Here is a 27,803-nt window from a genome sequence, read left to right on the forward strand (position 1 = left end):
GCACAGGAGCTCAGAAACGATGCTATGGCTCAATGCTTACATGACAGCTGCTGTTGCCACGCAGTTGGAACAATGGAGCATCACATCCATAGAGAAAGCACGTGCATCTTTCCTTGTATTTCTATCCTTTGCCTTTCAAGGTAAATTGGGGAGAAAGATCATTTAATGCTGCAATTCCCAACTGGAATGCAAGGTGCTGGTTTTCCTAGGCCAAGGAAGACCCAAGCACAAGGCACTTTACAAGCACTTCTCATTCTCCTAATTGATCCTAATTGCTTTTGAGCACTGATTCAAGGATTCAACTGCTGAAATCCAGCTTCCCCCCAAGCAAAATCCTTCCTTGTAAGCTGCAGGTTCTTGACAACTCTGTGCTGCTCAGCCATCCAGGAGGAGATGAATAGAGTGTAGAGTTCTGTCACTATAAGAACATAAAACAAGCATGAGAAGCTGACTCAAAGCAGCCACAGCGTGGTGGGAAAGCAGCAAGAGCTGATCCCCCCCGTGCAGAAAACAACAGCATAAACACAGGAAGGTGGGATGTGCTTTGTCATCTTACCCTGGGGGGTGGCAGAGGTCCTCGAGCTTACCACCCCTTCCCACTAGATGGCAAGAGTCCCCCTTCTAACAGCAAAGCACGCACTTCTGTACCTGGAGATCAAGGGCCAGAGAAGAGACTGGTGGCCCCAAGGAGCCCTGAGCTGGAAGAACTCTTCTGCCATCCTCCTGCTGAAGGATTCATTGAGTTGTGGCTGAGAAAGCTACATCCAGAAGAAAATGAGGAGGGAAAGGGAACTGAAATGAATAGAATGAGGCTGTTAAGAGAGCAAAAATGGCAAGGATGCTCAAGAACACAATATACTGGTCTCCACTATCCCTGTGTAAATGCAGCAGCTCCCTCCTCACTCTTAAAGACCATTCTAAAGATCTTCAAATTCAGGCTAGAAAGTCATTGTCATCCTCCCATTCTTAAAAGAGAGAGTGACCTGAAAAACAGCTCTAAGGACCCAGTCCCCTGAATGCTACACACATAGAAGCTAATGCCCAGGGAGAAGGACACAGCAAAGCCCTCACGAGGCTCATTTCGAGCTTTCAATGAGCTTCATGCGTTATTTGGTAGCAACAATGGCAGAAACAATGGGAGAAGAACAAGGTGCCCGTGATCAGGTGTGCCATCGAGTCACTGCTGTTGAATGTCCCCTTTGCAAAGTGCTGCAGAGGCACAGAAAACCCTTTTGTTTCCACATTGGAGGAGCTGCAGGCCTCTTTCTCCTCCTAACCCCAGGCTCTCCATATCTCTCTTTCATGGGCATGCTTTTGTATCCAAAACACTTCTTCCATTAGGGGCCACCTTTGGCCCTGTCTGGACATATTCCATACATGAAAAAACAACACAGCAACAAGATGATGAGGGACGCATTTAAGAGGCTGCAAAGCCCAAACCTGCAGCATCATGCTCCTGCCCATTCCAGGTCAGTGGGGAAGGTCAAAGAGCAGCACCCCTTGCCTCTCCCTTGTACTTCTCTGCATTCTTACCAGCCCTAAATGCACCTGGAGAAAGGACAAGTTGAATGGGAGAAGCAGGAGAAAGAAAACAAAAGCATGTTAATGCAGAAACAGACACAAACAGATAAACACGACCACTGTGGTATGAAAACCTGAGCCTAGGAAAAGGTATTGAGTGAAAACAGGTATTTCCAAAGGCTCTTAAAGGAATCAGGTTTCCTCTCGTGCTTGTTGTTTAATGCAGTCTCTTTGGAGCAAGCTTGGCCAGAAGCAGGATAGGAAAATAAAAAGGAGGAATCCTTCCCAAGTAGTTTGGAGCTGCAGAATAAAGTGGTTTGGGTCATTCTGTACATCCTCCCTTGTGCTTGCTGGGCTTTAAGCTCTGTAACAATTAAAAGCACCCCCACACCAGCCTGGATATCACCATATCACACTCTTGATACTTCCTCTCCACTTCAACGTTAACCCTTTAACACTGACCCTTGTCCAAATGGGAGCTGCATTATCTGAGCACGCAATTAGCTCTGCGCTCAGTTGTAGGCATCTCAGAAACAGGAAGCACAGGCCCCATAACAAGCAGCAGTGTCAATTTACTGATAAGAATTATCAGCTTATGAGTGCCAAAGAGTTTGTACCACAGTTCCAGATGTCAGAAGTGAGAGGTGCAGTTCCTACCTATAGTTTTTGCAGTCAAGGCACCGAAAGGAAACAATAACACAACTCAAAGCAATAAGAGGCTTGGAGGAAGAAACTGCACCTTAAAGCGTAACAAAGTTGATGGGCTACTGGTTAGGCTGCGGTTGGACTTGATCTTCAAGGTCTTTTCCAACCTGAGTAATTCTATGATTCTATGATTAAAGTGGAATCAATATTCCCAGCACTGAATACAGCATCTTGTCCTTCTGCACCTGCTAAAAGAGAAGACAAATATTGCCAGCTGGACACAAGCAGTGAGGACAGAAGTGATTTATACTGAATAAAATACCCACACACCGGGAGGTCGTATAAATCCCACTTTTAATCATGGACAAATTTACTTTCAAGTAAAATTAACAGCTTTAAATAAAATATAAATTAACAATTCAGAGTACTTAAAAAAAACCAAAAATAAGAGACGTTGTGCAGGTCTAATCTAGCAGAAACAAAAGCTTAGGCATGTTCCAGTTTCTTTCCACCATACTGGAGTTTCACGGCAATCTCTGGCTGACTACAAAAGAGAAAGGATTAAAAAGTGGTGACCTGTGCCACTATGCAGATACAGCTTCCGAGATAAAAGGGGAGACCACCGTATATAAAACAGCTGTAAAGCAGCTTTTGGAAGCACAGCATTGAGTGCGATAGGTTTTTCCTTCTCCATCACAGTACTTTATATTATAGAATATAACATTGGAAAAGCTGATCTAAGAGATTGTTTTCTTGCTGCTTTTGAAAACCCTGCACTTCCTTTCCATTGACGGAGGAGACTCAGCATTGAGAAATCCAGCAATACGAGTCCTGGAATCTGGAAAAGCAAATAAAACTCATTCATCCCAACTAACAGAATTTCACAGTCTCACCCACAGGATGAGAATTCACACTCTCTCTTACCATACGTAGCTTAAGCTGCTGCTACATACTTACTGACAGGCTTTCCTCGCCCCATTACACACCAAAGTGCATCGATTAAAAAAATAAGGAATTTTTTGGCAGATATTATTTCATGAGACTAAGACAAACCGACTTCACTTCCCTGTATTTCCATAACCAAGCCTGAATCCCACACCGCAGGCAATCTGCTTCCTCAATGACTCAAAGGGAGAAAAGAAAAAGAGAAAACCCTGAGGCAAAAATGGCTTTTTGTGTAGGAAGTCCAAGAGTTGCTCTCCATCACAGCCTCTCATAAGGCTGCAGAGATCTTCTGTGGTGGGAGGCCCTCCTCCATCCAGAGGGAAGGAGACGAGCTGTTACGTAGCATCCGCCTGTGGATCCGCCTGAGCCTCAGCAGGTAAAGCAGGATGGAGAGCAGCACAATCAGAAAACAGACAAAAAACAAGTAGTGATTGTAAACAAAGGAGAAGCTCCTCCAGTGGGAGTGACTACCACGGAAGTTTTCTTGCTGGATGTCTCTGAAAGAAAGCAAGGAGATAACATATAAGTCACAAATCAAGCCTTGCTTCCATACCAAAGCAAACAGAGCCCATTTTATTAAGATGGGCTTTATCAAGATACTACAAGCCAAGCTACTTCAAACCCATCCTTAGGCTGTGCATGTGCAATGGAAGCAGCACCTCGCTTCCCTCTAACTGGGGAAAACCCCCTCACTTCCACCCCGAAACTGCCCAGACGTTGCAGAAAACCAGCAAATACCTTAAAGGTAAAAACCGTGTTCGGTACAGAATGGCTCCCAGTGTCCACTGCACCTCCTTGTCATACACCTGCAGAGCTGTTTTCAAATTGCTGTAGCTTGCAGGAAAAGAGAAGCCACTGTGAAATACTTCGTATACCCAAGCAGACTTGAAACACTGGTACCTATAAAGAGAAAAAGGCATATCATCAGGCATTCAATTCCTCAGAGTCCAAAAGGGCTGAGAAGCACATTCAGATATAAGAATAGCAGTAACTTTTATGGCTGATGCAATATTTAAGGTTATATTCACACTTCTAATGATTTCACTAAATGGACCATTTGGATGTGACCTCTCTCCTGGCAACTCTGCATGAATGGATTTGCTGTACAAACACAAATACTTACTTCAGTCTGTGGAGATCAGCATGTGATGCATAAAGACCACGGTCAAAACGTTCCCGTAGGACAGACCACTTAGTGGCACAATAATCCTTGAAGAAAAGAAAAGACAAGGAAAAAAAAAGACTTCAACACACTTCTGCCTTGAAGAAACACCACGAGGTGAGATGCTCTGTAAATAACAGAGCTGCAAACAGCATCCCTTGCACTGCTACTAAGTCTGACCACACATTTCACTGCATTCTGTGTGCAGCCATTTTAATCTTTACTTGGCATTCGTAATTAAACTAATGCTCTTACTTCAATTCTTCAGTCGTACACCTGAAGATGAAATCTATTCCTATGGCACTGCCAAAGCAGGTCATCATATTCCTAACAAATTCATTCTAAGAGATACCCAAGGGGTGGAACTCTCCAATATCAATCCTTTTCTGCACCCTGTTTCCTTTAGAGTGTATTTTACTACTATGCTTTAAAGCAGGATTTTAAAAGAACACCCAGTGAGGAAAAGAGATGCCTTGTGATAGGTTAATACAGGACAAAAAGATTGGGATCCTGAAGAGTTCTGCTGCAAGATTTTCAGCATCAAGTGCTTTTGTAGAGCTGCTGTTTCAAACTAGAAAGAGAGTTTCCCCTGGAGAACACTTTACCTTTGCAGCTTTGATAAATTTAGCAGCATTGTAATCCCCTCCCATGCGCAACACGTCCTCAGTGCTGTAATAGAACTCTGAGAAACCATAGAATTCACTGTTCTGAAAGTGCACAGCAGGCTGGTAGACACCATTAAGGGAGGTCTGAGTTTCATTGGTCTTATTCATGAAGGGCTGGATAAGCTCACGGCACAGATTGAAGTCTCCTGTTCCCCTTAAATACATTCTCTGTCCATTCTGATGGATCTCATCCTGAGCATCCACGGGCAGGCAGGGATCGAGGTATGGGGAATCTGAAGTCATGCCAGTCTGTCTGCCCAGCAGCCTGATTAAAGAAAGCAACAGCATAAGATCAGAAGTCTCTTGAGGTATGCAAGCATCAAAATAAGGTACCCTTATTTAAAGAAACTCCAACATTGCCCATGGCACGCTGTATAAACTAAGTTCTACATCTACATCACTTGACTAAACACAGCTTCTCTAACCCCTGACTTAAAACGTAACCCCAAGCAATTAAAGCCACTTACCCATTTTTGAGCACTGTACTGGAAAATACACTGTTTTCATATCTCTGGCGTGCTGCATTCCCTCCAAAGCCAAGGAACGTTGCAACGTAGACTCTATAGACATGCTCAGTTTGATGAGCATCACAGCCCAGGTTGAATTCTGCAAGCAAGTTTTTGGCAACTTCCTCCTGTTCCGAACACAAGCACTAAGGTTAAATAGGAACAAGGTGCACCAGAACTTGAAGATGAGCACTTTGAAACAGCAGATGCCTTTGACAACTTTAAACATCGCTCCTTATGCAACTATTTGCTTTTCACAAGCCCACGTTGCTTTCTATTTGTTAGAGCAAAGCACTTTGCATTGGATGCCGTTGGCTCTCAAGGAAACGCACAAACCAGGAGCTGCTATGAATGACACTGAAGTGATTTTTCTTCTGGGAATAGATGAGAAGCAGCAGTCAGACTTTAAGCAGCACTGTCAGCTGATGCCCATTCCCTGTTTAGGAACCTAGAGAGGTTTCATACCAGAACATCTGCTTTGTATTGCTCTGCATTCAGATAAAGCCACACAACCATCACCATCAGTTGCTTGCAACTCCTCCCATCTTCAATTCACCTTTGGCTGGGGCAGTTTGTTCTGAACCTGAATGCTCATACTTCTGTTTAGCTATACACACATATAGACCTGTAATTTCACAGGAAGAGTGTAAATATATATATATACCTCATTACAGCAGTGCACTGAGAGGCAAACCACGCAGCTTTTACACTATTCTGACTTCAGGTGAAGTCAGAGTGATGTTAATGGGAGGTTACCCAATTCTAAAGCTTCAGGCACTAATCTAGAACTCAGTGGAACACAATTAAGAGTTACATTCCCTTTAAGCCTTCTAACAAAGAGATTTGCATCCTACAACAGATGAACTGTGATGAAGATGTAGGCAATATTTCAACAAACTGAACTGTTATCCCCATATCCTGTTAAGTCAATTTCTACCAATCCAACTTAGGAAGGAAAAAGAAACCCAAACACGTCTTACAAAGGATCTTGGCAAAATAACTATAAACATTCTGGTTCTAAACTATACAAAAGCCTCTTGGTATCACAGATTTAAAAGTTATACAAGCATATGCGCACACACAGAGAAAGAAAGCAGGCCCACTTAAAAGTTAGTGCTAATTGAAATCAACTTTTTGCATGAAGAAATACAAATGGAATGCTTAGCTGATGGAGGACTCATATTTGCCATCTTCTCTTGCCTTTGGCTTGGATGTGATGGAATGAAGAACAAGACTCAAAGAAAACAAGGTGGGGGAAGAACAAAAAAAAACAAGGAATATGCATTAAAATAAACCAAGATGAAAAGAAGAAAGTTGCACAGATAATAACCTGCTGTGAAGAGGCAAAGCTTACAGTTTTAGGGACTTCGTACGCTATCTGAGTCGACACTCCACCCATGTCAAGAATACCCACTGTCCTCTTACGGAAGATAGCTTCTTTGTTTTCACTGCCTGGGATGTGCACCTCCACAACTGCTTCATCCTCTGGATAAAACAACCAAAAGCCATTGGGAAATACAGTTGGAATGGGCAGAATGTTTCTGTTTAACCTTATTTTTGTAGCAATGCAGATCACCAAACGTTCACATACATATTAATCAAGAGTCAGTATCTACATGTGCACTATTAATTCACATCTCTACACATGCACTATTAACTCACATCTCTACCTAAAAATCAACAGTGGTGGCACAACAACGTGCTTTAATCCTTCCCAAAAATCCCATTCCTGGCCACTTACCATCATCTGTATGCTCAAATCTCCCAAGAACGAAGTTGATGCCAATCCATGCATACACTCCTACACAAATAAAGAAACATTGGGATGTTTCAGGAATATTCTGAATTAATACAACATATCACATTTTATATAACACTTCAGCATTAAACATCCCCAACACATTACTCTGTATCTTCTTTTCCAAGTCAAGATCCAATACATTAACAGCTCCACGTGTAGATTTCAGACCAAAGCAAGGCATGTTAGCTCCTAGAAAGCTATTTTCTGCCTCCAGCAAACCGAGCACAACAAAACATTGCTCCTCTACAACCATTTTTCCCTTCTGCAGCTCTTCATTTGCAAACGCTGTGTCTTATCCTCAACCTTTCCCCTCATAAAGCCAGAAAATGGACTCAAATCACTGTTAACCACAGATGAGTTATTGTCAATGCTAATTAGGAAACGTTTAGACAAGGCAGGAGATTGCAACAGATGATTATCTCTGCACTCCATCTGTTGCTATTGAGGAATTCTCTCTCACAACCCAACCAGCATTTCAGAAGGCATTGAATAAATTAAAACAGTTCCCAGTTTGTAGCACAAAATTGTTTCTCCAAAGCAAACCTACCTTCCTGTTTCCCTGAAATAACTTCTGCATGCGAGTCTGAAAACAGAAAGTCAAAATGCACGGGGATATCAGTGACCAAATCTTCAAGTATTGCCTTCTGCTGGCTGCAAGATAACAGATCAAGCAGTTAAAATCAGGCAGAGACACCAGGCCTGCTAATCTGAATGCAAAAATGAAGAGAGTTAATGACCTTTCGGGTAGAATCCGCATTCCTGCAGTGCACAGAATATAAAGAGGAGTCTCTTTGTGCTTTGCACGGGGCACATGTTCAGCAGCAAAGTGCAGAAGTGGGAAAATGTAATCACTGACCTTCTCGGGTGCGTTAGCAAACTCTGAGATGCCTGGCAAAACAGAGAAACATGAAAGTGAAGCAATTCAACCTTTAGGATTATATAGAAAATAGGAATAACCAACCCAAAGCCAGGAATTCAACTAAGGAAATAAGCAATGAATAACTAAAGCTAATACTTAGAGAATAATTAAGACTTAAGCAATAATCCATAGTACATGTATACTGTAATGCTACAGTGTGATGGAGAGGACAGTAATAATAGTGGGGTGACAGAAGTCCTAGGCTGCAGCAAATGAGGACAAGCCCAAATGTAGCAGCCATGGATGCAAAAACAAAGGAAGAAAAGCTGCTTACCTTTGGAAGGCTTGACTCAGGTAGGCATCTCCAAAGAGATACCCTCACCTCCACTGCCAACCCTTAAATGAGGGCTAGGAAGGGGGTGGATCCTTGCTCCAACCCCTCTGGTCACCCAAGTGCATTGCATTGCATGCAGCTGAGCTCCCCTGGGTTGGCCCTGCCTTCCCACCGGGTGCTCCATCACCACTTCAAGCCATAACTCAGCATTTCTGCTACAATCACCTATTTAAATAATTGGTTCAAGTAACCTTATAGAAAGCAGATTATTTATTCACTAAATAAACAGAACCGAGTTAACTGACAACTGAACCAGCAACTGTCTTAGCACACACAGAAATCTCTCCTTCCTGCCCATTGGTGTCACATTCCAAGCTCTAACAATGAGCAAAACCCAAAGAAATCTGGAGTACCAACCACACCAACAGCTCCTACGTGTCTTTTCTCCAGATGCTTTAAGTGCTGGTTTGAGGAAAAGGCCAAGTTTGGAAAAATCACATCTCAAAACCATTTATTTCCAATACCTGGTTTGATTTTCATAACCACTGGTTTTCGGTTTTTGTCCCTCATCTGTTTTATGTCCAGCAGGTCGTGTGGGTTACCGTTGTGTCTTGGCCAACAATACACAAAGATCCGAGAGCCACTGCTACCACAGTCCACAACGATCCCATAGTTCAGATTGGGGTTGTTTGTATCTGTAGCTTCAGTGTCCGTTACCCGAGCAAGATACCTAGAAGCAAACTCAGCATTAACACCTTGCAATCAGACTCCAGGTGTGGGTTTCGACAGACTCAAAACAGTTTCCATCACAAGAAGCAGAGCTATGAGTATTACACCGTCACTGAAGTGCTACCCATGAGAGCTGAATTACTGATCACCTGCAAGCAACTTCAACAAGGAAAGCTTCAAAAACAAAGCATGAAATCCACTCCCATTTTCCCCCCGTTCATTTATTTTATTCATACGTTGTACCAATTCATCCTTCACATCAAAAACTACCTTTCTTCCCTCCCACCAGAGCCTTTACATCTCTCACCTGTGAAATCTTTTGTCCCTGGATGCACGGCCATACTTATTACGGATGACCACCAGCGAGTAGTAAAGCAAAGAGACAGCAGCAGCAAGTATTCCAATCACCACGATCTGACGCAAAGTAGTGTTGAAAATACGTGGGCATCCCATTGGAGAGATGCTGAAGTGCCAAGAGGCAGGAAGCAAACAAGAAACGCCGATCCTAAAACACAAAGAGGATTCTGTGAGGCTGTGATCTGCTTTAAAGATGGAGTTTATCACCAAAAAGAAGCATGGTGAACTCTGGAATGAGACAAGGATGAACATACGTTCTACAAACTTCAATTGCTTCGTTCCAGCTCTGTTTTGCTCACAATCATGACCACATTTCCACCCTTTGCATTCCAAATTAGACATGAGCTGCTGAGCAGGCACTCAGCCTTGCCCTCAAAGAACATCATCATTGAACAGCTCCTTTGGGATTCTTACCTTCCCATTTTGGGAGGACCAGCAGATGGAAAACAGCTGCTATTCCAGAATCAGCCACACACATCCAACTGACAAGGAACAACCATTCTCAAAGCCATCGTTCTTCCCCTCCTCGATTAAAGAACAGCAAGAGATAAATCATAATCCAGACAGCATCACAAGAAGCAGCACCCGGCGGGTCGAACAAGCAGACCCTTCCCCACCACACTGCATTGGCAAAGCCATGTGGGGAGCACAGAGTGAAGGTTTGAGCTCCCTCATAGACAAGGCACATGTAGGCACATGTAGGCACATGTAGGCACATGTAGGCACATGTAGGCACATGTAGGCACATGTAGGCACATGTAGGCACATGTAGGCACATGTAGGCACATGTAGGCACATGTAGGCACATGTAGGCACATGTAGGCACATGTAGGCACATGTAGGCACATGTAGGCACATCTAAAGACATCTAGGCACATCTAAAGACATGTAGGCACATCTAAAGACATCTAGGCACATCTAAAGACATCTAGGCACATCTAAAGACATCTAGGCACATCTAAAGACATCTAGGCACATCTAAAGACATCTAGGCACATCTAAAGACATCTAGGCACATCTAAAGACATCTAGGCACATCTAAAGACATCTAGGCACATCTAAAGACATCTAGGCACATCTAAAGACATCTAGGCACATCTAAAGACATCTAGGCACATCTAAAGACATCTAGGCACATCTAAAGACATCTAGGCACATCTAAAGACATCTAGGCACATCTAAAGACATCTAGGCACATCTAAAGACATCTAAACACATCTAAACACATCTAGGCACATCTAAACACATCTAGGCACATCTAAACACATCTAGGCACATCTAAACGCATCTAGGCACATCTAAACACATCTAGGCACATCTAGGGCCACAAAGAAGCATCTCTAACAGAAGCAGGGCAGAAAGCTGAGCAAGCATAGAGAGACCACATCCCTCACCAACACATACAAAGGTAACAGGAGGAGACCAAGAAGGAGGCGGACACTTCAGGGCTGCCCACTAACGCGCTCGGAGCGGGCAGCACGCAGCTATAGGCCCCACAGCCTGCGGCCCCCCACAGCCCCAGCGGCGGGTAGGCCCCAAGGCCCGGCCCGCTCTCTCCCTCCACACCCTCCCCCCCAAACCCGCACCCCCAGCAGCCGAAGCCCCTCCCCAAGCACAGCAGCAGCTCCTTCACCCTCGGCTGTCCCGTTTTCGCCCTCACAACCCGGCTTGGACCGTCCCGCACCTCCAACCGCTCCGCTACCCCGCCGCATAGCAACCGGACAGCGCGTCGCTTCCGGGTGCGCCGCCGGATGTGACGCAATCACGTACACACGTGGCTCCGCTCATCGAGGGGGCGAGCTGGGTAGGGATTCCCCGGGGGCGTGGCTACAGGAAGTGGGCGTGGCTAAATGCGACGGGGGCGTGGCTAAATGCGATGGGGGCGTGGCTAAATGCGATGGGGCGGAGCTAAATGCGATGGGGGCGGGGCTAGGCGCGGGGTGGGCTCCAATTCAGTGGCTGGGGGCGAGCGCTCATCGTAATTCAATCGCAGCGCGGCTGTGGGTGTGCAAATGGAACACGGAGAGCTGCACATTTGCACGGGGAAAGCACGTAACTGCGTGTCAGCTGCAATGCGTACTGATATTTATAATGCAAATAGTAAGGCCGGTATGGATACCGAAAGAATCCGAGGTTTTCCTTATGGCATTCAGCTGCGTTCGGGGGTTTCTTGTCATTGCCCACCCCGAAGCTTTGTTAAAGAGGTGGGAAATTACTCCCCAAAGTGCGTTTGGATGAGAGCAGAGCGGTGCTGTGTCTGCCACAGTGAGGCGGTAGTGTGCCCGGAGCAATGCGGAGCTGGGATGCACCAATAGCAAGCCCCGGGCTGAGCTTTGCACACCAGGTTTTGCACGTTGGATCGTGCATGCTGGGTTCTGCCAGCTTCTGCACGCAGCTTTTTGCACAGCTGTTTCCCGTGCTGGCTTTTGCAGAGCGGGTTTTTTGCACATCAGTTTTGTGTGCTGGGTTTTGCATGCTGGGATTGGACGTTTGCACACTAGACTTTGCACACCAGGTCTATACACCGAGTTTTGCACACCAGATTTTGCACACAAGGGTTTGGCACATCAGTTTTGTGCACCATCTTTTACCTTCCCATAAGCAAGGTGGGGTTGGGGTTCTGCTTTCCATCCGGGCTCACCGTGCTTTGCCACTTTGCAATGCACTGAGAGCAAAGTGGCTCATCTCAGTGTGTTCATCCTCATTAGCTGCACTGCTGTAATTAACTGATCGATGCAAAGTCCTTCTGTCCTCCTCCTGCATGCAGATACGCTGCATCACAGCTGCAGCAACGCATTGCATTGGGTGCAATGAGCCCCGGGAGCACTGCAGCCATGCTGTGAGTGAACAGCTCTGCAGGACTACCAGAAACTGGACTTCCTTAGAAGGACTGAAGCGTTGCATCCTTTCTGCATGGTCTACACCCTTGTTAGCTGATGAAAACGCACAGAGCTGCCAATGCAAGTGGGTTGCCAGAGCCTGCAAGCAGCACAACATGGAGGCCCAGGAGGAATGCTGCTTTGCTTTGTGCCTGCTAATTACTTCCAGATGTATGGGCTCTGCAGCAGCGGAGGAAAATCATAACAGTTTGTAGCCATATTTTGTGGCATTCCTTTGTGCCCGGAGCACGTAGCATGACATAGACCTGGGGTGGCGATGCTGCAGGGCTGAGCTTGCAATGGAACATCGAGGAGGCATTTGCAATTTCAAATGGAGGAGTTGGAGGGGCTGCAGCCCACCAGGTGCATCCCTATCTGGTGGCAGCACAGCACCCACCCTGCCCACACCCTCTCCAATATCATCCTACAGCAGCAGCACCAGGGCTGGCAGATATAGGGGTTGCTGATCAGCTCCGAGCAGAATTCAGAGCTCTTTTTAGCATTTTTTGTGGGGGTTTTTTTGGTTGCTAAAACTCCCTATTTCAATAAAGAAGTAAAATCCCTGCCCAGATGGCTTTTCATTTGCTTGCCCGTTTGCAGAGCTCCCACCTCATCCTTTGCAGCTGAACACGAAGCGTTGCACATCCCAGTGACAAAGCTCAGCCAATGCAATGCCAACAGCTGATGGCAGAGCATTGCCACCACTTTGGCTGCATCCCATATGCCCTCATCTTGCAGCTTGCCCCAAAGAAAGCAAACAGCAGAGCCGTGCACAATGCCAGCAACCCCCTTTTCTCCCTGCCACAGGAAAACCCTATAAGCATGGCACAGGGCTGAGCCTTTCCCATTGTTACCCCAGGGCTCCAAACCAGAAAGGCGAGTTGGTAAAAAAGATTGGGTGCAGGAAGTAAAGCAAAACAAAAAAGCCTCAATTATACCCAAGAACTGCCTCTCCCCGCTGCATTAATCCACCAAACGACGTAAATTAGGTCAGATTATGGGAGCGCTGAAATAAAACCCACAGGCCAAATTCCTCACATCCACACCTCCCAGGCTGCAGAAACATGGCTCTGCCCGTGCAGAGTGCCCAGCTTGCATTGTTTTCCATCGCTCACCTCCCCAAAGCAGCAAACGCACGGCACTGATGCTTGAAGAAATGGGTCAGCCCAATGCAGAGACAAAACAATCCACTTTGCTTCACTTGGTCATAGAGATAACATAGAGTGCATTGTGCTCGGAGGGCGAGCATGGCACAGAAAGTTCAGGTTTGAAGCAGCACAAAACGTGCACTTTTGACCCATTTCTTTTTAAACCTAAGGGCAAATCAAGGGAGCAAACCCAAACCCACTGAGGTTGCTGCAGACTCAAACCTCTTTGTAGGCTTTGCATCTATTTAGGAGGAGCAGGGGTGGGAATTATGGGCTGATGGCAATGCATCCGTGATGGGGAACTGATGATTCCTGTTGCACACAGCATGCAGGATGAGGAATGGCAATGCCTGCACAAAATGCCATGGGGGTTTCTTGGTGTTGGACATGAAGCTCAAGCTGGTTGCATTGCAAATAAGAACGCAAACGAGGTATATTTGTTTGGATCCATTCTCTTTGCACTGCACTGCTGCAAGGTGCCTTTTCCTTGCTGCAATTAGAAAGCCAATTACCTGCTGTTCATCACCCCAATTAATAAAGTGCCCTGCAATGTGCTGCTGGAGGGCAACTCCCTGCACCAATCGTTCCTGCCCACCCTTCAGACAGCACTGAACCCATAGTGGAAACTGAGAAAACACCCCAAAAAATTAATGATAATATAATATATGTGTGTGTGTGTGTGTGTGTGTGTATCTCTGGATCTGGTAGATAAGCCCCAATTTCAGGTTCCCAGAAGGTGCCCGCCCACAAATGGGACACTCCTGCCTTATCTGCATGGGTGCATCTGTTCTGTTCTGAAGCTCCAGCCCCGATAAGCACCCTGATGGGCTGGGGAGGGTCCTGCACTGAGCTGGGAGCATTGAGGAGCATGTCACATTCACTTCCCACTCTATTCTGTTTCATAGCTGTGGCAGGGTGTAGGGGCCCCATAATGGAGGTCAGCAGGAAGAACTCAGGCCTTGTGGGTCTGAATCACCCTAAGTGTGTGATGCAATGCGAGCGCAGATTGCAGCTGTGCATTCTGCAGTGACCCACTGGCATGTGGGTGAGCAAACCTGCAGCCAACCCACCCTCTGCTCCATCCCTGCTGATGGAATCTGGGGCCAGAAGCCACACTGCATGAGGCTGAGCCGTTTCAAAGGGAGGAGGATGGTCTGTAGGTACAGCGAGTTGAGCTCATGCTGTTGATGGATGGTTCCTACGTGCCGTGCCAGTGTGGAAACAATGTCACAGAGTGGGGAATCATTCCAACTCCTCTGAACAACGGGGGGAAAAAATCCCTGTGCATCATCAAGCTGGCATCTCTGCTGCACCACCCGCCTGTGCAGAGCTGCTGCAGGAAGGGTTCTTCACATCAAAGCCGCTGGAGATTAAACTCTAACCTGGAAACAGCTCCGTATTTCACTCTGATTCATCCCATTGCTTATCAGGCAGCAAGAGTGAGGGCTGTAGGGGAAAGGGCTCGCTATGGTCAATGGCAACGCAACGCTTCCAGCCTGACGAACACATTGGGAACAGAGTGCTTGTTGCTTATAGAACATGAATCCTCCACGTGCAGCAGTGCTAGGAAGTGCTGCTGCTGAGCCTTAACTCGGCCCTTTCCCTACACGAGGCTGCATTACAAGGAGGAAGTTCAGGAGCCCAGCCTTGATTTATGGCCTCGCCTTGCCCTGCAGACGGGGTGATGCTGAGGGCAGCCACGTGAGACGCGATCTGAGCTGGAAAGCAAGAGGGGATGGAGAAGCAGCAATGGAGGAGCAGCAATGCAGGAGCAGCAATGTAGGAGCAGCAATGCAGGGCTGCCCGTTCCAGTCGTGCCCACGGCTCTGCCTGCTTAAGGGCCCACTGGGGGCCGTGCAGGACAGTGCAGAGCAACTCATACCGAGGGCTGCATCACTCTCAGCAGCCCCATAAGCTTTAAAAAGAGGATAGAACGAACTGAAGGCAGGCGGACGGTCCCTTCCCTGCTCTGCTCTCCACCACGTGCCCTTTACGCGCCGTTTCCCCCCCGAAAGCGCGCGCTGGCACGCGGGAGGCGCGCCGCATTCCACCCGCCGTCCCGCCCCTTTTCTCCCCCCCCCCCCCCCAGCAACCAATCTCATCCCACCCTTCCTTTCCATTCGTTCGTTGCCCTGTCAATCTTCCGGCCTGGCCTTTCTGTGACGTCACAGGCCTTAGGCTCTCCTCTTCACTCTACCCAATAGAAAGCACCGGACGGCGGAGAAGCATTCCTATTGGTCAGCGTTGAGCCGCGCGGGGCGGGGCGCGGGCGCGGCTTTAAAGTGGGGAACGGGAGGCGCGCGTTCCTTGTGCCGCGCCCCCCCCCCCCGTATCCCCGCCCCTCACCCCCCCCCCCCTTTCTCCGTTCCGGGAATCCCTTTTCCCTTTCCTGATCCCCGCTCAGCTCCGAGCGAATGGAGCTGAGCTGCTCCGTGGGGGGCAGCACGGCGGCCCCCCCGGGGCCTGGTCCCCCAGGACCGATCTCTGCCCCTTCCGTGCCCCCCCCGATGGAGGGTGAGGATTACGAGAGTTTACCCAGCGGAGCTTCGCTTGGTACGCACATGTTGGCCGGGGCGGTGGCGGGGATCATGGAACACAGCGTGATGTACCCGGTGGATTCCGTAAAGGTGAGTGATGGGGGGGGGGGGGGGGTGTAGGGGGTGTCCTGGGACTGTGCTCTGTTTGCTGCTGGGGGATGCACGGGGGGGGTTTTGTGTTATAGGGTTTGCTCATGGGGTATAGAGTTGTGACAGTGGGTGTGTGCATGGGGTATGGGTGTGCATGGGGTATGGGTGTGCAAAGGGGGCTTGTGCATGGAGAGTTGAGGTGCAGAGTGAGTTCGTGGAGCACATAGCTGCATAAAGGGTCCGTGTGTAGGGTATGGAGCAGTTGCATGCAAGGAGGGTGAAAGGGGGGTCCTGTATAGGGTCTGGAGGGTTGCATTCCTGGAGTGGATGTGCATGGGGTAAAGGAGGTTGCAGGCAGTGCAAGGAGAATACATGGATGAGGGATGGGGGGTGCATTCTTGGGGTGCATGCATGATGCGCTGAGGGGATACAGTGTGCAAAGAGGGGGGGCTTAAAGAGCAAGGAGGAAAGTTTGCTGGGGGGGAATAGGGCTGTGTCAGGCTGTGAGCACACACAGCCAGCCTCATGGTGCTCTGCTGGCCTGCACTGTGCTGTCACCTCTCCCTGCCCTGACATGGGAGCTGCACAGAGCCCTCCTGGGCAGCCCCAACACGCTGTGCCCGCTGGCTTTACGCAACCACAGTGCAAAGGTGTACGCTGTGCTGCTCTGTGTCCAACCCTGGCGTAGCAAAGCAAAGTCCTCGTGTGTGAACTCGGAGCAAGATGCCATCAGGGAAGCTGCAGGAGTTCTGCTTCTCCTCCGTGCAAGCTTTCTCCTTCTGTACCTTTGCAAACTGTGCATGCTGTTGCTGCAAAGCACCGTGTTTATTCCCAGCAACCTGTGCGCCTTGGAGCAGGAGGGAGCTGCTGCCTGCAGGTCCCTGTAGGATCCTTGCGCTCTGCAAGGAACCGAGCCTAATTAAGCTCATTACCATCAATGTCTTTCACTCTCTCAACATCTTTCTTTCTCTTCCAGCAAGGAAGTGTGCAGTCCCTGCTCCAGGTGATATTGCTGGGATAAGGGCATGGCCAAGCAGAGCCCATGGATGCTTCACAAAGTGGTGTCTGGGGCACCTGAGCTGCTCAATGGCCTCCAGGAGGAATTGTTTTGGTCCCAGCCAGTTGTTCCCTCTCAAAGAGAAATACTCAGTATTTGGGGGAGTTGTTTGTTTCAGTCACTTGCATGATTCCTGAGCAGCTGTGATGCTGCTACCCCACTGTGGGGCTGCAGCCTGCCCATGGGACACCCCCAGACCAATACATGGGGGCTGGAGCTGTATGCAGGTGTCCCTGTACAGTCAGGATCACGCTGCTGTGACCCACAGCTCTGCTTCTCTATGTGCTTTGGCACTGCGTGAGGCATTCCCAGTGCTGTGGCTGTTTGTTTTGGGAGGGAGATGCAGTACTGGTCGTGCTCTGCCAGCTGAAAGTTGGAGACCTGTTGGTTATTGGGAGTAGTTGTTTGGTGTTTATTCCTTTGCATCATCTTCTTTCTCATGGTGCAGGAAGAACCCATTGCAGCTTGGCCTCGGACCCCCATTGCAGCAAGGAGTCCAGGGGCATGCAATCTGTCTGCAGGGCAGGAGAATGAATGGGGTTTGTTGTAGGAGTGGAGCAGTTTGGGGGCTTGACTGCTTGCAGCTCTGCTCCAGAAAGAATGCACACGAATAGGACTGAGGGCAGTGCTCCTGTGTGAGCAGGTTTGGGATCTTTGGGTTTGGTGGTGAACCCATGGGTATCAGTGCATGGCCAGAAAGAGCAGTTTGGCCTGTTAGGGGATGGTGTGGGTGCTACCAGCCTCGACCAACCTGTCACCCCACCCATGGTCACTTTGCAGCCACATGTGGGGACCAGGCACTGCTTGCTGGGAGCTGCTGCAAAACAGAATGGGTGACTGGGAGCTGCTTCGTGGGTCACGGAGATGCCAGCTGGTTTGTGCAGTTGTCCATCAGATCGGTGATGCTTTGCAAGGAAAAGCAAAACTGTAGAGCTGGCTCTTGTTAGCAGAATGCTTCTGGGCAGAAATCCGTCCTGGCCCCGTGGCTTGTGCCAGCTGAGAAACATCTGGGAAGTGTCTGCCTCTTTCTGTGTTGAACTTTGTGCAAAGAGAGCAGCAGCAGCAGCACCGACTCAGTGCTATTTCTGCCTCGCAAGGAACATTTCTGAGCTTTTTGGGTATATTTCAGCCCCTTTTCAATGGCCATATATCCTTTGGGATGCAATAAGGGGCATGTACTCAAGCACTGGGTTCCTTCCTTGAGGGAGTTCTTTGCACAGTGCTGTGTAATGCATAGTATGTAACAGGCACTGCTGCTCCATGGGGATGCCCTGAATCCAGAGCTGGGACTTTTGCTTTTGTTTCTGGTGCCCGTGCTACAGGTAGGGCTGCCCAGATGCTTGCTGCCTTACGCAACAGGATTAATGGAGCATTTCTGGGCTGTTTAACAACAGGGGTGTGAACTCGTGGAGGAGCTTGCAGGCTGCAGATAAGTGTTGGAAGGGCTGTGCAGCAAATCAACTGTTTGCAGCCTTTAAAGGTGCAGCTCTGATGCTGTGCTGCTGCGATAAATGGGTCCTGGACAGGGCTGGCATGCAGCTGGGTGCTTAGAGAATACTAAATGGTGTTTATGCTTGGCCAGGTGAAAGCAGGTGGATGCCCAGCAGGAATGTGGAGGTGCTCAGAGTGCTGCGATATTGCACGTAGCTTGCATGCTGTGCTACTCTATGGCAGTGCATGCTTCCAGATATCTCTAATGATCCTGCTCCAGATGCATGCTGCAGTTGCACTGGTTCTGAATGCATCCCAGCAATGCACCGGGCTGGGGTCTGGTTCAGTTTTGCAATGTAAGGGTGGAGCTTTGAGTCTGCAGCAGTGCACAATTCCTGCTACAGCTGGTGGGTGCTGCTGAGTCATGGTGACAGCAACATGGGACCTCATGCATGCAAAGCAAAGGATGCAAGCTTCTCTACATCCATTTTTTTTAAGCACATTGCAAGATTCAGAGCTATTGTTTCTTTTAGAGGAAAACTTCTGAGCTTTTTAGGTTTGCTTCCAGTGTTGCAATGCGCTGTGCACCAGGAAGCTTTGCTCAAGGCAGCAGAACTCCATTACTCAGTGCAGCTCCTCCATGCTAAGGGCAGCAGCCTTGGAGCTTTCCCCAGACACACAGCATGTTTTGCTGCAGCTGTTCAGCTCTGTGTTCACCTCATGCATCCTCAGCTGCAGGCAACTGTGCAACGGGGCCACAACTTTTGCATGTTGGGGTAGTGTATCTTCAGGGAAAGGCAGTGAGTGGTGCAAAAAGGGCGAGTTCTTTCAGTTGCATTTGTGACCCCAGATGCTTACAGTCTGCAGCTCTCCTAGCTGCTCACTCCCATCACTTTGCAAATACAATCCTTGTGTGTTCTCTACAGTAGCTACTACAAATGCAATAGATGGTTATTCTCACACACTGCTTTACTGCTCTCGTTAATAACTTGGCTTATGATTCTGGGTTAAAGTCTACAGTTCAGCCCCAATCTCTTGATCTCAGAGCAGCGGCCGTGGAAATGCCTTTCAGTTTTCAGTAGTAACCAAAGGAATCCGAGGTTCAAATCAGCAGCACTTGGATTGGTGTGATCTCATCTGGAAGTGCAGCCCTGGGATCGCTGCTGTTTAATTGCAGAAGTGAATAAATGAATTCTTGTGCAGAAGCACAGAGGGATGTGGGGGATCCTTGTTTGCATCACCATTGCTCTTCTGCAGAGCCAGAGATATTAAACCAGGGATTTCCTGGATGCTGGAGGGATTACTTGTGGTGCTGCAGCCCCATTTGCTGTGCTCCTATTGTAATATCAAATGCTGAGCAGAAAAGGACTGATTTTCACCCCCTGGCAAAATGGGTCGAGGTATGAGGTTGGCGCAATGCATTTCTGGGCTTAAATTTGGTACAGAAGCAAAGCATCGGCTGCAATGCTGAGCTTGTAGCAGCAGACCTGACCTTCAGGGCTGCCTGCTCCCTTATCTGCTGCTTATCGCCTCGTTCATGAACTGCTCTGACCCTAAATGGACGAATTGGGTTCAGCACAGTGCAGTGTGTCTGGGGGAGGAACCTTGTTCTGAAGCTTGAAGGTGTCCTGTGAAAGCTGCTGGTCTCTTGGAAGCTTTGGGAAAGCAATTAAGAAAAACCCAACAGGGACTTTTGAGGAAGGATGCAGATAACACCAAACCCATGGAGCTAGTGGATGACCAGAGGGCAGATGGTCCCCAGCAGCCATCCCTGGGTCCTATAGGGGTCAGATTGGGCTTCACCCACCTGACATGCACAAGGACTCATCTTTGTGCCCTTCGAGGAAACTCATTTCCCAGTCATGTGCCCTATAACTCCATGTGGGCATCAAAGCAGTGAGCAATTGCAGGAGGAACACGCTGGGGCAGAGATGGAGTGTTGCAAGCAGGAGGCAATTAGAGCCGCGGCGGTGTTTCTTCACCTTTGTCTTTTGAACAATTGCACTTAATTTCCCCGTGCATAAACAAGAGCAGAGGTTACAGATCCACTGGTGGACTTCTAACACATTGATGTTGCAATGAAAGCGTGGACTTTGTGGGGTTGTTCTGGCAGAAGTGTGGGTAAATGGGACCTATGTGCATTGAGGTTCCGTGGGTGCTCTGGGGGCTCTGAGTGGGCTCAGCAATGAATCAAAAGAAAGCAAAGGATTTTAGGGTGGTCCTGTATGGAGTCAGTAGTTAGATCTGTTTAGGTCAATGGGGGCCCATGTGGGTCTGAATCTTAGAAGTCTCACATGTTGCACCGAGCACTGAGGCATCTCTTTCCTGTATGCTTTGTTGCAGACACGGATGCAGAGCCTGCAGCCTGACCCCAAGGCCCAGTACCGGAGTGTGTATGAAGCCCTGAAGAAGATGATCCTGACTGAAGGTTTCTGGAGGCCTTTACGTGGTATCAATGTCACCATGCTGGGGGCTGGCCCTGCCCATGCCATGTACTTCGCTTGCTATGAGAAAATGAAGAAGTCTCTCAGTGATACCATTCAGCATGGAGGAAACAGCCACTTGGCCAATGGTATTTTCTTATTTATTTTATTGCATTAAAAACCTTCCTCTCGTTTGCTTTGCGCCAAGCGCTGAGAGCTGGGTGGTTTCACACAATAAATAATTGGAGGTTTTTTGCTCTGAGGACTTGATACAGAGATAATAACAGGCAGCATCCAGTGAGGCATCCTGACATGTTGAAGAGGTCATGCAGAAGATGCTGTTATCTCATCAGCATCCAGCCTGTTGGCTTGCCTGGGCTTGAATTAGCTTGGGCTATGTATACGTAGGTTGCTCTGAATGTAATGCCTTCTAGTTATTTCCACGGAAACTACAACAGCTACACGAAGTGCAATAGCTCTGCTTGATAGAGCAAATTCTCAGCTACAAAACACTGTTTTTCAAGGTAGTCAGCACCATCAGCTGTATGTTTTCACCAGCAGTGAACCAAGTTGTGCTTGTCAACCATGCTCATCAAAACCTGCACCAGAGGTGGGCCCCTGTCGCTGTCCAGTGCTGAAATGGCCCACCTACCCCTCCTTGTACTCGCACCCTCTGTTTGGTCTCTGTTGCCTCGATGAATGTTGGTGCCATTTTTTTCCCCACTCCTTTGCTCCATGTGCTCTTCTATGTCAGGTGCTGTTTTGTCAGACTGCCTCTCTGCTGCCATCTGTCACACAGCAGTAAAATGTTATGGGGTGTCAGTGGGGTGATTCAACCTCTAGTGCCATACCACCAACATCCACCTCTGACATCGCAATCTGACACCATAAAACAGGAGGCATTACTTTTGGAGTATCCCTCATTAAAATATGTAATGTACTTAAGTAACAACATTTAATTTTTAGTGTTTTTATTAAGACAGTAAAAGAAAAAAAAAGGGTCAATGAAACCATAAAACCAATGGGATATTTGATGTTTTTGTGAGACTGATGCACCAATCTCTGGTTTGATGGCAGCAATTTCAGTGCTGTCATGTCTCAAAAGGTTCATTAGAGATTTCTGATCTCATTTTGCTCTTCCTGTGCCTCATCGTTGCCAGTAGTTATTCACAAATGTACATGCTACCAAAAGTGATGATAAGACAGACTGTATTTCTTTTTTTCTTATGGAAGTTTGGTCAAGAGACATAATCAGGTCTGAGTTGAATATCTGATTGCAACTCTATGCGTTCCACTTGAAAAAGAATGTATTTATGTTGAATGAAAACGGAGTTGGAAACATTGAATTTTTCTTCTCAGTCTTGAAACAAACTCAAGTTCCTTTATCAGAACTGGAAGCATGGCTGCGTATTTGTTTGCTGTTCACAGGGCTGTGTTTAGGCAATGTATCAAAATGCATAAAATTATTTGCCATTATTTGAGTTGCCGTGATGTCATGGTGGCAATATGTGGCAATGCCCGCTTGACTTGACCCAACCAACTCAATAAAGAGTAGAATATCCTTTTCCTTGTTGCTTTCCTGTGCCTGCCCTTCAAGTAGCTGCAGGCTTTTGATACCCATGGGAAAGCTGAGCTCTGCGTTAGTAAAATGTGACTGAAAGTCAATGGAAACTTCAAAGGGGAAGGTGTGGCTCGAAGCCGTCCTGCAGAGTCATTAATGGCTGGCTAGATGTTTGCAGAATCTGTGCAATTAGTGCTTAAATGGCTGAAAAATGCCTAATTAAAGATGCAGTGAGCCAGTTCTAACCATTGCTCATTCTTCAGTCCAGTGTAGGCTGAATAAAGCTGGTGAAGTCTTGTGTAGGCAAAGCCCTGTGAGTTGTTGGGAGTAGCCAACGTGACGCGGCCGGAGCTGGCTTGTGCTGGGCTGCCCTACTTGGGTTTTTCCATGCTGGAAACCAATTGTGTTAGTAGGTGCTGTGTTACAGGTGGCACTCTGCTCCCCAGATTGATAAGGATGCTTTTGTCTTGTAGGTATAGCTGGGAGCATGGCCACGTTGCTCCATGATGCAGTGATGAATCCAGCTGAAGGTAATGGTGACCTGCACAAAGACCCTGAACAGCCTCAGGGCCACCCAGCCCTTTGCTGTGGGGATGCTGCCCACTTTTTGAAAGGGAGAAATCCTGCCCAGGACTGCCTGGCTGTTTTAATTGCAGGAGCCTGAGTCACGCCATGCTTTGCCTTTAAATCTTTGCTTGTAGTAGTGACTGTGGTTTTTCAAAAGCTCTGGGCAAGCAGAGCAGAGCCAGTCATGCTGCCCAAGCAGTAGAGCAGCCTTAGGGTTCTACCAGCTTGTGGTGGGCTTCAACCAGCTGCTCTGCTTTCCTGGGGGATGTCTGATGATAGAAGAACCAACAGTAAAATGCATCTGAAATCAATTGGCTGGACTGCTGTTGTGTGTTAGTGTACTCAACTCCTGAGCTGGACAAAAAGCAGTGAAAAACTGTTCTTAATGCTTAAATTTCTTTTGAATCAGAATTAATAGCCTTTTACTGAAGACATATGTTGACCATGAACATGTAGAGCTACTAAATCAGACCAGAGCTGACCCCTTCCCATGCTTTCTGGGTTTTAGGGCAGGGGATGCAGAGGGTGTGTGTATCCATGAGCTAAAAGTTTGCATATAGGGAGTGTATGACTGCGGAAATGCTTCTTCATGGGTTTGGAAGGGGATGCTGGGTCTGCATGGCTGATGCTCGGAGCAGCACTTGGTCTGGGTGTTGGGATGTCCATTGGCAAGGCCCTCATCTAACTAATCCTTATTCCTTTGGTGCCACGTTGGATGTTCCCTGGAGCAGTGGTGAAGCAGCGGATGCAGATGTTCAACTCCCCCTACAAATCCGTCTGGCAGTGCGTGAGGACAGTGCAGAAAACGGAAGGCTTTGGTGCCTTCTACCGCAGCTACACCACCCAGCTCACCATGAACATCCCCTTCCAGGCCATCCACTTCATCACCTACGAGTTCATGCAGGAGAGAGTGAACCCACACAGGGAGTACCACCCGCTGTCCCACGTCTGCTCAGGGGCTGTAGCTGGGGCTGTGGCTGCTGCTGCCACCACCCCATTGGACGTCTGCAAGACCTTGCTCAACACCCAAGAAAACACAGCGTTGAGTTCACTTAACATCACTGGGCACCTCTCGGGCATGGCCAATGCTTTTAGGACTGTCTATCAGCTGGGGGGCATCGCGGGGTATTTCCGAGGGGTACAGGCACGTGTCATCTACCAGATCCCTTCAACAGCCATTGCGTGGTCGGTGTATGAGTTCTTTAAGTACTTTCTCACTAAGCACAAGCTGGAAAAGAGAACATCCCTTTGAAGGACGTAATATGCCCTCTACATGTGCTACAAACACACCAGGTCCTGGGAGGGGAAGATAGGGAGGGTCACAGCTGACGCCACTTTCCTGTGGTCCTCAGCTACGTGTTCCCCTCATTGCTTAAACAATAGTTTATGGAAATACTTATAATAATATATATATTTAATAACTTTATTTTGGAGAGCCGAAATAATTGATATTTTTTTTTTCTCTAAGCTTGAAGTTGTAGTTTACTCCTCACCAGAAATCCTAGGTTATACAACCTAGGCTGTTTGTTTTTTATTACAGCAGAATACTCATAGAACTTTTATATAAAATATTAAATAGTTGGATAATGTTTATCCTTTATTTTTCTATATAGGTATTTGTTTTTGGGGTGTTTTTTTGTTTTTTAATACGACTACAGCTAGATGCTGAGCGGCTTAAAAAGGGCTAAATTCTTCCCTCATGTGCAAGGAAGACATGAAAGCGTTTATTTTTATAGCCAGATTGGCTTTAATTACACAGCATTTAGTCCCCGGGTAGTGGTATTATGTGAGTGTTGAGGGACTTAGGAGCCCCTGGAGACTTTCTGGGGGCTGGGGGAGAAGGAATGGGGACAACCCTATGGGAGACTGAAGGACACCAGGAGGGGCACCCCATAAAATACCTGGGGTGGGAAAGAAAAGCCAATTATTTTTTACAAGGAGACTCTTAAAGATGTAGAATTTAAAGGAAGAGTATTTTTCAGACGCTTTTCTAATGGTACATTTTTATGGTGTGTGATAGCTGGAACTGGCTTTGGTCCTCCTCCCTTAACTTATTTGTATGTTTTTTTTTCACTGAAGCCCTGATTCTGCTCACAGGAGGGTGGGTTTGGGTTTGCTGCTGCAGAATGCTGGGGTTTGTGTTCAGCAATGTTATGCCTGCTCTGAAGGGGATCTGCCTTATTGCTCCTGCTGGGAATGGCTCTTCCCAACACATCCTTTGTAGAAATGCTCATTTTTGGAGTACGGCCCTTGTGTGGAGGGTGGAGAGCCCCCAAATTCCTCTTTTCCCCCTTTGAAAGGACAGGTCTACTCCAGTTGGCTTCTCAACTTGGTGTCTCGCCATGCAGAGAGTGGGGCTTTTTTTTTTCTTGGAGCTGTCCTTTGGGTCATCAGCAGCTGATGACAAATTGGATTGATTTTGGGGATTGGAGGACACCACTTGGCAGGTCTTGATTGTAGCTGGGGAAATCTTGATCGTTCATGGAGCTCACCCTGCTGTGAGCAGCTGATGATTGGGGCTGGTCCCATCCCATCACCGCTGTGCCAGTGGCAGCTTTTGCTCTGCCACGGATGTATCTTCAGCTTGTTTTTGATGCATTTGGACTGGCAAGCATCCCATCATCCAGAATGACACTAAACAGAGCCAAACCTTCCGCTCCGTTATTTGGAGAAGCTGCATCAGTGTGCATCTCTGCGGGCGGTGCTGCATGTGCCTTGTGTAATTACAATTAGCTCTGTGCCAATGATGCAAGAAGGTCCTCGATGCCTTTTTGTCACTTAAGCTGAGCAAATCACTGTGTTGAATGCATCCTTTGCCTTGAAGTGCAAAACTTAACCTCAATTTGCAGGGTTTTTTTCTGGAGAAAGCCTCCAGCTTTTGTGCACACCATAGTCCAGGCTGGAGATGCTCCAGTCAGCTGTTGGGTTTGGATGTCTTTTGGTTCTTTTCTTCCGTTTCTGTTGACTTGAGAAACTGGAGAGTCACTAACAGGAACCAGAACTGCATGAATATTGTCCATTGGAGATGGGTGGATGATAATCTAAGGGTCACTTTATTGCTATTGTGGCATAATGTGGAGGTTATCAGCTCTTTTGGTGCAGCTTTAGGTGGCTCAGCCCACAATCCTTGATGCATCGGCCTCTTCCTCTGCTTTGCTTTACATCACTGTGGCTTTTCTGCACTTGGAGAGAGTTGTGGGTCAGGATACAGAGGCTGAGCTCGTTGCATTGGTTGTGTGCTGAGCATCCCAAAATGAACTCCCCATCTTTGCCACTGTCCAGAAAAATGTGTGCATGTCTGGTTCCCTCCCAAGTGCTGAGCAACCAGGTTGTGTGTTGCTGAGAGCAAGGAACACTTGGATGTTCATAGATCCCTGCAGATCATCTCGGGTATTGGGTAAAACCAGTTGCAAACGGGACAGCTGTGCCCAATTGGGTCTAAAAACTGCAGAAATTTAATGTGTTTCTTGCTGGATCCCTGCATTAGAGCCCCACCACCAAAGCTCTTCATCTCTCCTTGTGTTGTTTGAAAGTTTTGCTGCGAGTCTGAAGTTTTATTTTAACCTGGTATGTGAATCGTGTACTGCTGCTTTATCTGCAACAAACGCACATATATTTAAGGGAGGATGAGAAACTTTGTCTGCAGTTTTGTTGTTGGTATTTTTTCTTTGTTTGTTTGGTTGTTTGGTTTTTTTGTTTGTTCTTTTTTTTTGCCTGCCTTGGAATTTAATGTGTTCCCTCGATGTATATTTAACATTGCAGGAGTTCATCTGTGAGATGCTGCTACAGTTGTATCACTGGAACTCAAGGAAATAATAAAATAGATATATATATATATATTCTGATTTTCGTCCTTCTTGGCTTGGGGCTGGTGGTTGTTCTTGGCTGTGTGCTGGGGAACTGGTGCCTTCTAGTGGTGTCTCGTGGTGTAAAGCTCTTCACTATTGCTCTCAAGGAAGCAAATCCTGTTAATTCATTTATTTGTTTTGTTTGATGGTGGTTTTGCAGCCTGTGCTTGTTGTGGGCTGGTGCTCCTCTGGGAGCTGCTGGAGTGTCTGGGAATGGGTTTCCTTCTGCTGCTGAGATTTGCAGAGCAAAGATGCACATGCTGGGCAGCAAAGCAAAGCAGCTTTTCCCACACTCAAGGAAAACAGATTGGGTAGAGACACTGGGTGTGCTGCTGGGTTGAAGGAATGCGTGATTCCTTCACATTCCAATGGGGAATGTGTAATTTGCAGGGCAGCTCTTCCCTCAAGAAAATGGAGGCGATGCATTGGTGCGGTTTCCATGACTCACTGCCATGTCGACGCCTCTCCCCAAGGTGCTGATGCAGGGCTGTAGGGATCTCACTGTGACTTCAGACCGTGGGTTTGGCATTGGCTGCTGTTGTTCAGACACGGGAGGGCAGCTTGCATTTTAGTTTTTTAATCTTCAGTGCAAATAAAGGAGGTGCAGCTGCCCATCAATGTCCCAGGGTGGAGATGTGCTCGTGAGACGAGATGGAAAGATAAAAGTGCTATTGAAACCCAGCAAGATGTTTTGGACTGCTTGATGTTCCTATTTGTGTTCTGTGGTCAGTATCAAAT

The 27,803-nt window shown here is 47.6% G+C and overlaps 2 protein-coding genes across 4 annotated transcripts; one reads left to right on the forward strand and one right to left on the reverse strand.

Moving 5' to 3' along the window:
- Positions 1-2,455: 2,455 nt before the first annotated feature.
- On the reverse strand, positions 2,456-11,331 carry ENTPD4 (ectonucleoside triphosphate diphosphohydrolase 4). 3 transcript variants are annotated; one of them, XM_072357032.1, is made up of 13 exons: positions 11,209-11,331; positions 9,939-10,049; positions 9,475-9,672; positions 8,963-9,168; positions 7,983-8,133; positions 7,793-7,896; positions 7,186-7,245; positions 6,799-6,929; positions 5,406-5,572; positions 4,879-5,203; positions 4,235-4,320; positions 3,850-4,011; positions 2,456-3,608 (listed from the first exon to the last, which is right to left on the reverse strand). In XM_072357032.1, the coding sequence occupies exons 2-13, from the start codon at positions 9,944-9,946 to the stop codon at positions 3,380-3,382; spliced, it is 1,827 nt and encodes a 608-aa protein (XP_072213133.1). In that variant the 5' UTR covers positions 9,947-10,049; positions 11,209-11,331; the 3' UTR covers positions 2,456-3,379. The 3 variants fall into 3 exon arrangements, with proteins under 3 accessions (XP_072213133.1, XP_072213131.1, XP_072213132.1); XM_072357030.1 differs by having other exon boundaries at positions 2,501-3,608; positions 6,775-6,929; XM_072357031.1 differs by having other exon boundaries at positions 2,501-3,608; positions 6,775-6,929; positions 9,939-10,046; positions 11,209-11,279.
- A 4,529-nt stretch (positions 11,332-15,860) lies between these two features.
- SLC25A37 (solute carrier family 25 member 37) lies at positions 15,861-27,053 on the forward strand. The gene is made up of 4 exons (XM_072357065.1): positions 15,861-16,178; positions 21,010-21,238; positions 23,124-23,180; positions 23,949-27,053. The coding sequence occupies exons 1-4, from the start codon at positions 15,966-15,968 to the stop codon at positions 24,467-24,469; spliced, it is 1,020 nt and encodes a 339-aa protein (XP_072213166.1). The 5' UTR covers positions 15,861-15,965; the 3' UTR covers positions 24,470-27,053.
- The last annotated feature ends 750 nt before the right edge of the window (positions 27,054-27,803 follow it).

This window comes from Excalfactoria chinensis, chromosome 25 (assembly GCF_039878825.1).
Source record: "Excalfactoria chinensis isolate bCotChi1 chromosome 25, bCotChi1.hap2, whole genome shotgun sequence".
In the NCBI taxonomy this organism is placed as follows: Eukaryota; Metazoa; Chordata; class Aves; order Galliformes; family Phasianidae; genus Excalfactoria; species Excalfactoria chinensis.

What these genes read in the sequence shown, in the direction of transcription:
- SLC25A37 (XM_072357065.1), top strand. Translation starts at nt 15,966, where the DNA reads ATGGAGCTGAGCTGCTCCGTGGGGGGCAGCACGGCGGCCCCCCCGGGG. An exon ending in ACCCGGTGGATTCCGTAAAG is followed by an intron (nt 16,179 to 21,009) that starts GTGAGTGATGGG and finishes GCTTTGTTGCAG; the next exon opens with ACACGGATGCAGAGCCTGCA. An exon ending in AGTGATGAATCCAGCTGAAG is followed by an intron (nt 23,181 to 23,948) that starts GTAATGGTGACC and finishes TCCCTGGAGCAG; the next exon opens with TGGTGAAGCAGCGGATGCAG.
- ENTPD4 (XM_072357030.1), bottom strand. An exon ending in ATTTGAGCATACAGATGATG is followed by an intron (nt 6,930 to 7,185) that starts GTAAGTGGCCAG and finishes TGTTTTATCCAG; the next exon opens with AGGATGAAGCAGTTGTGGAG. An exon ending in AATTTATCAAAGCTGCAAAG is followed by an intron (nt 4,321 to 4,878) that starts GTAAAGTGTTCT and finishes CTTTTCTTCAAG; the next exon opens with GATTATTGTGCCACTAAGTG.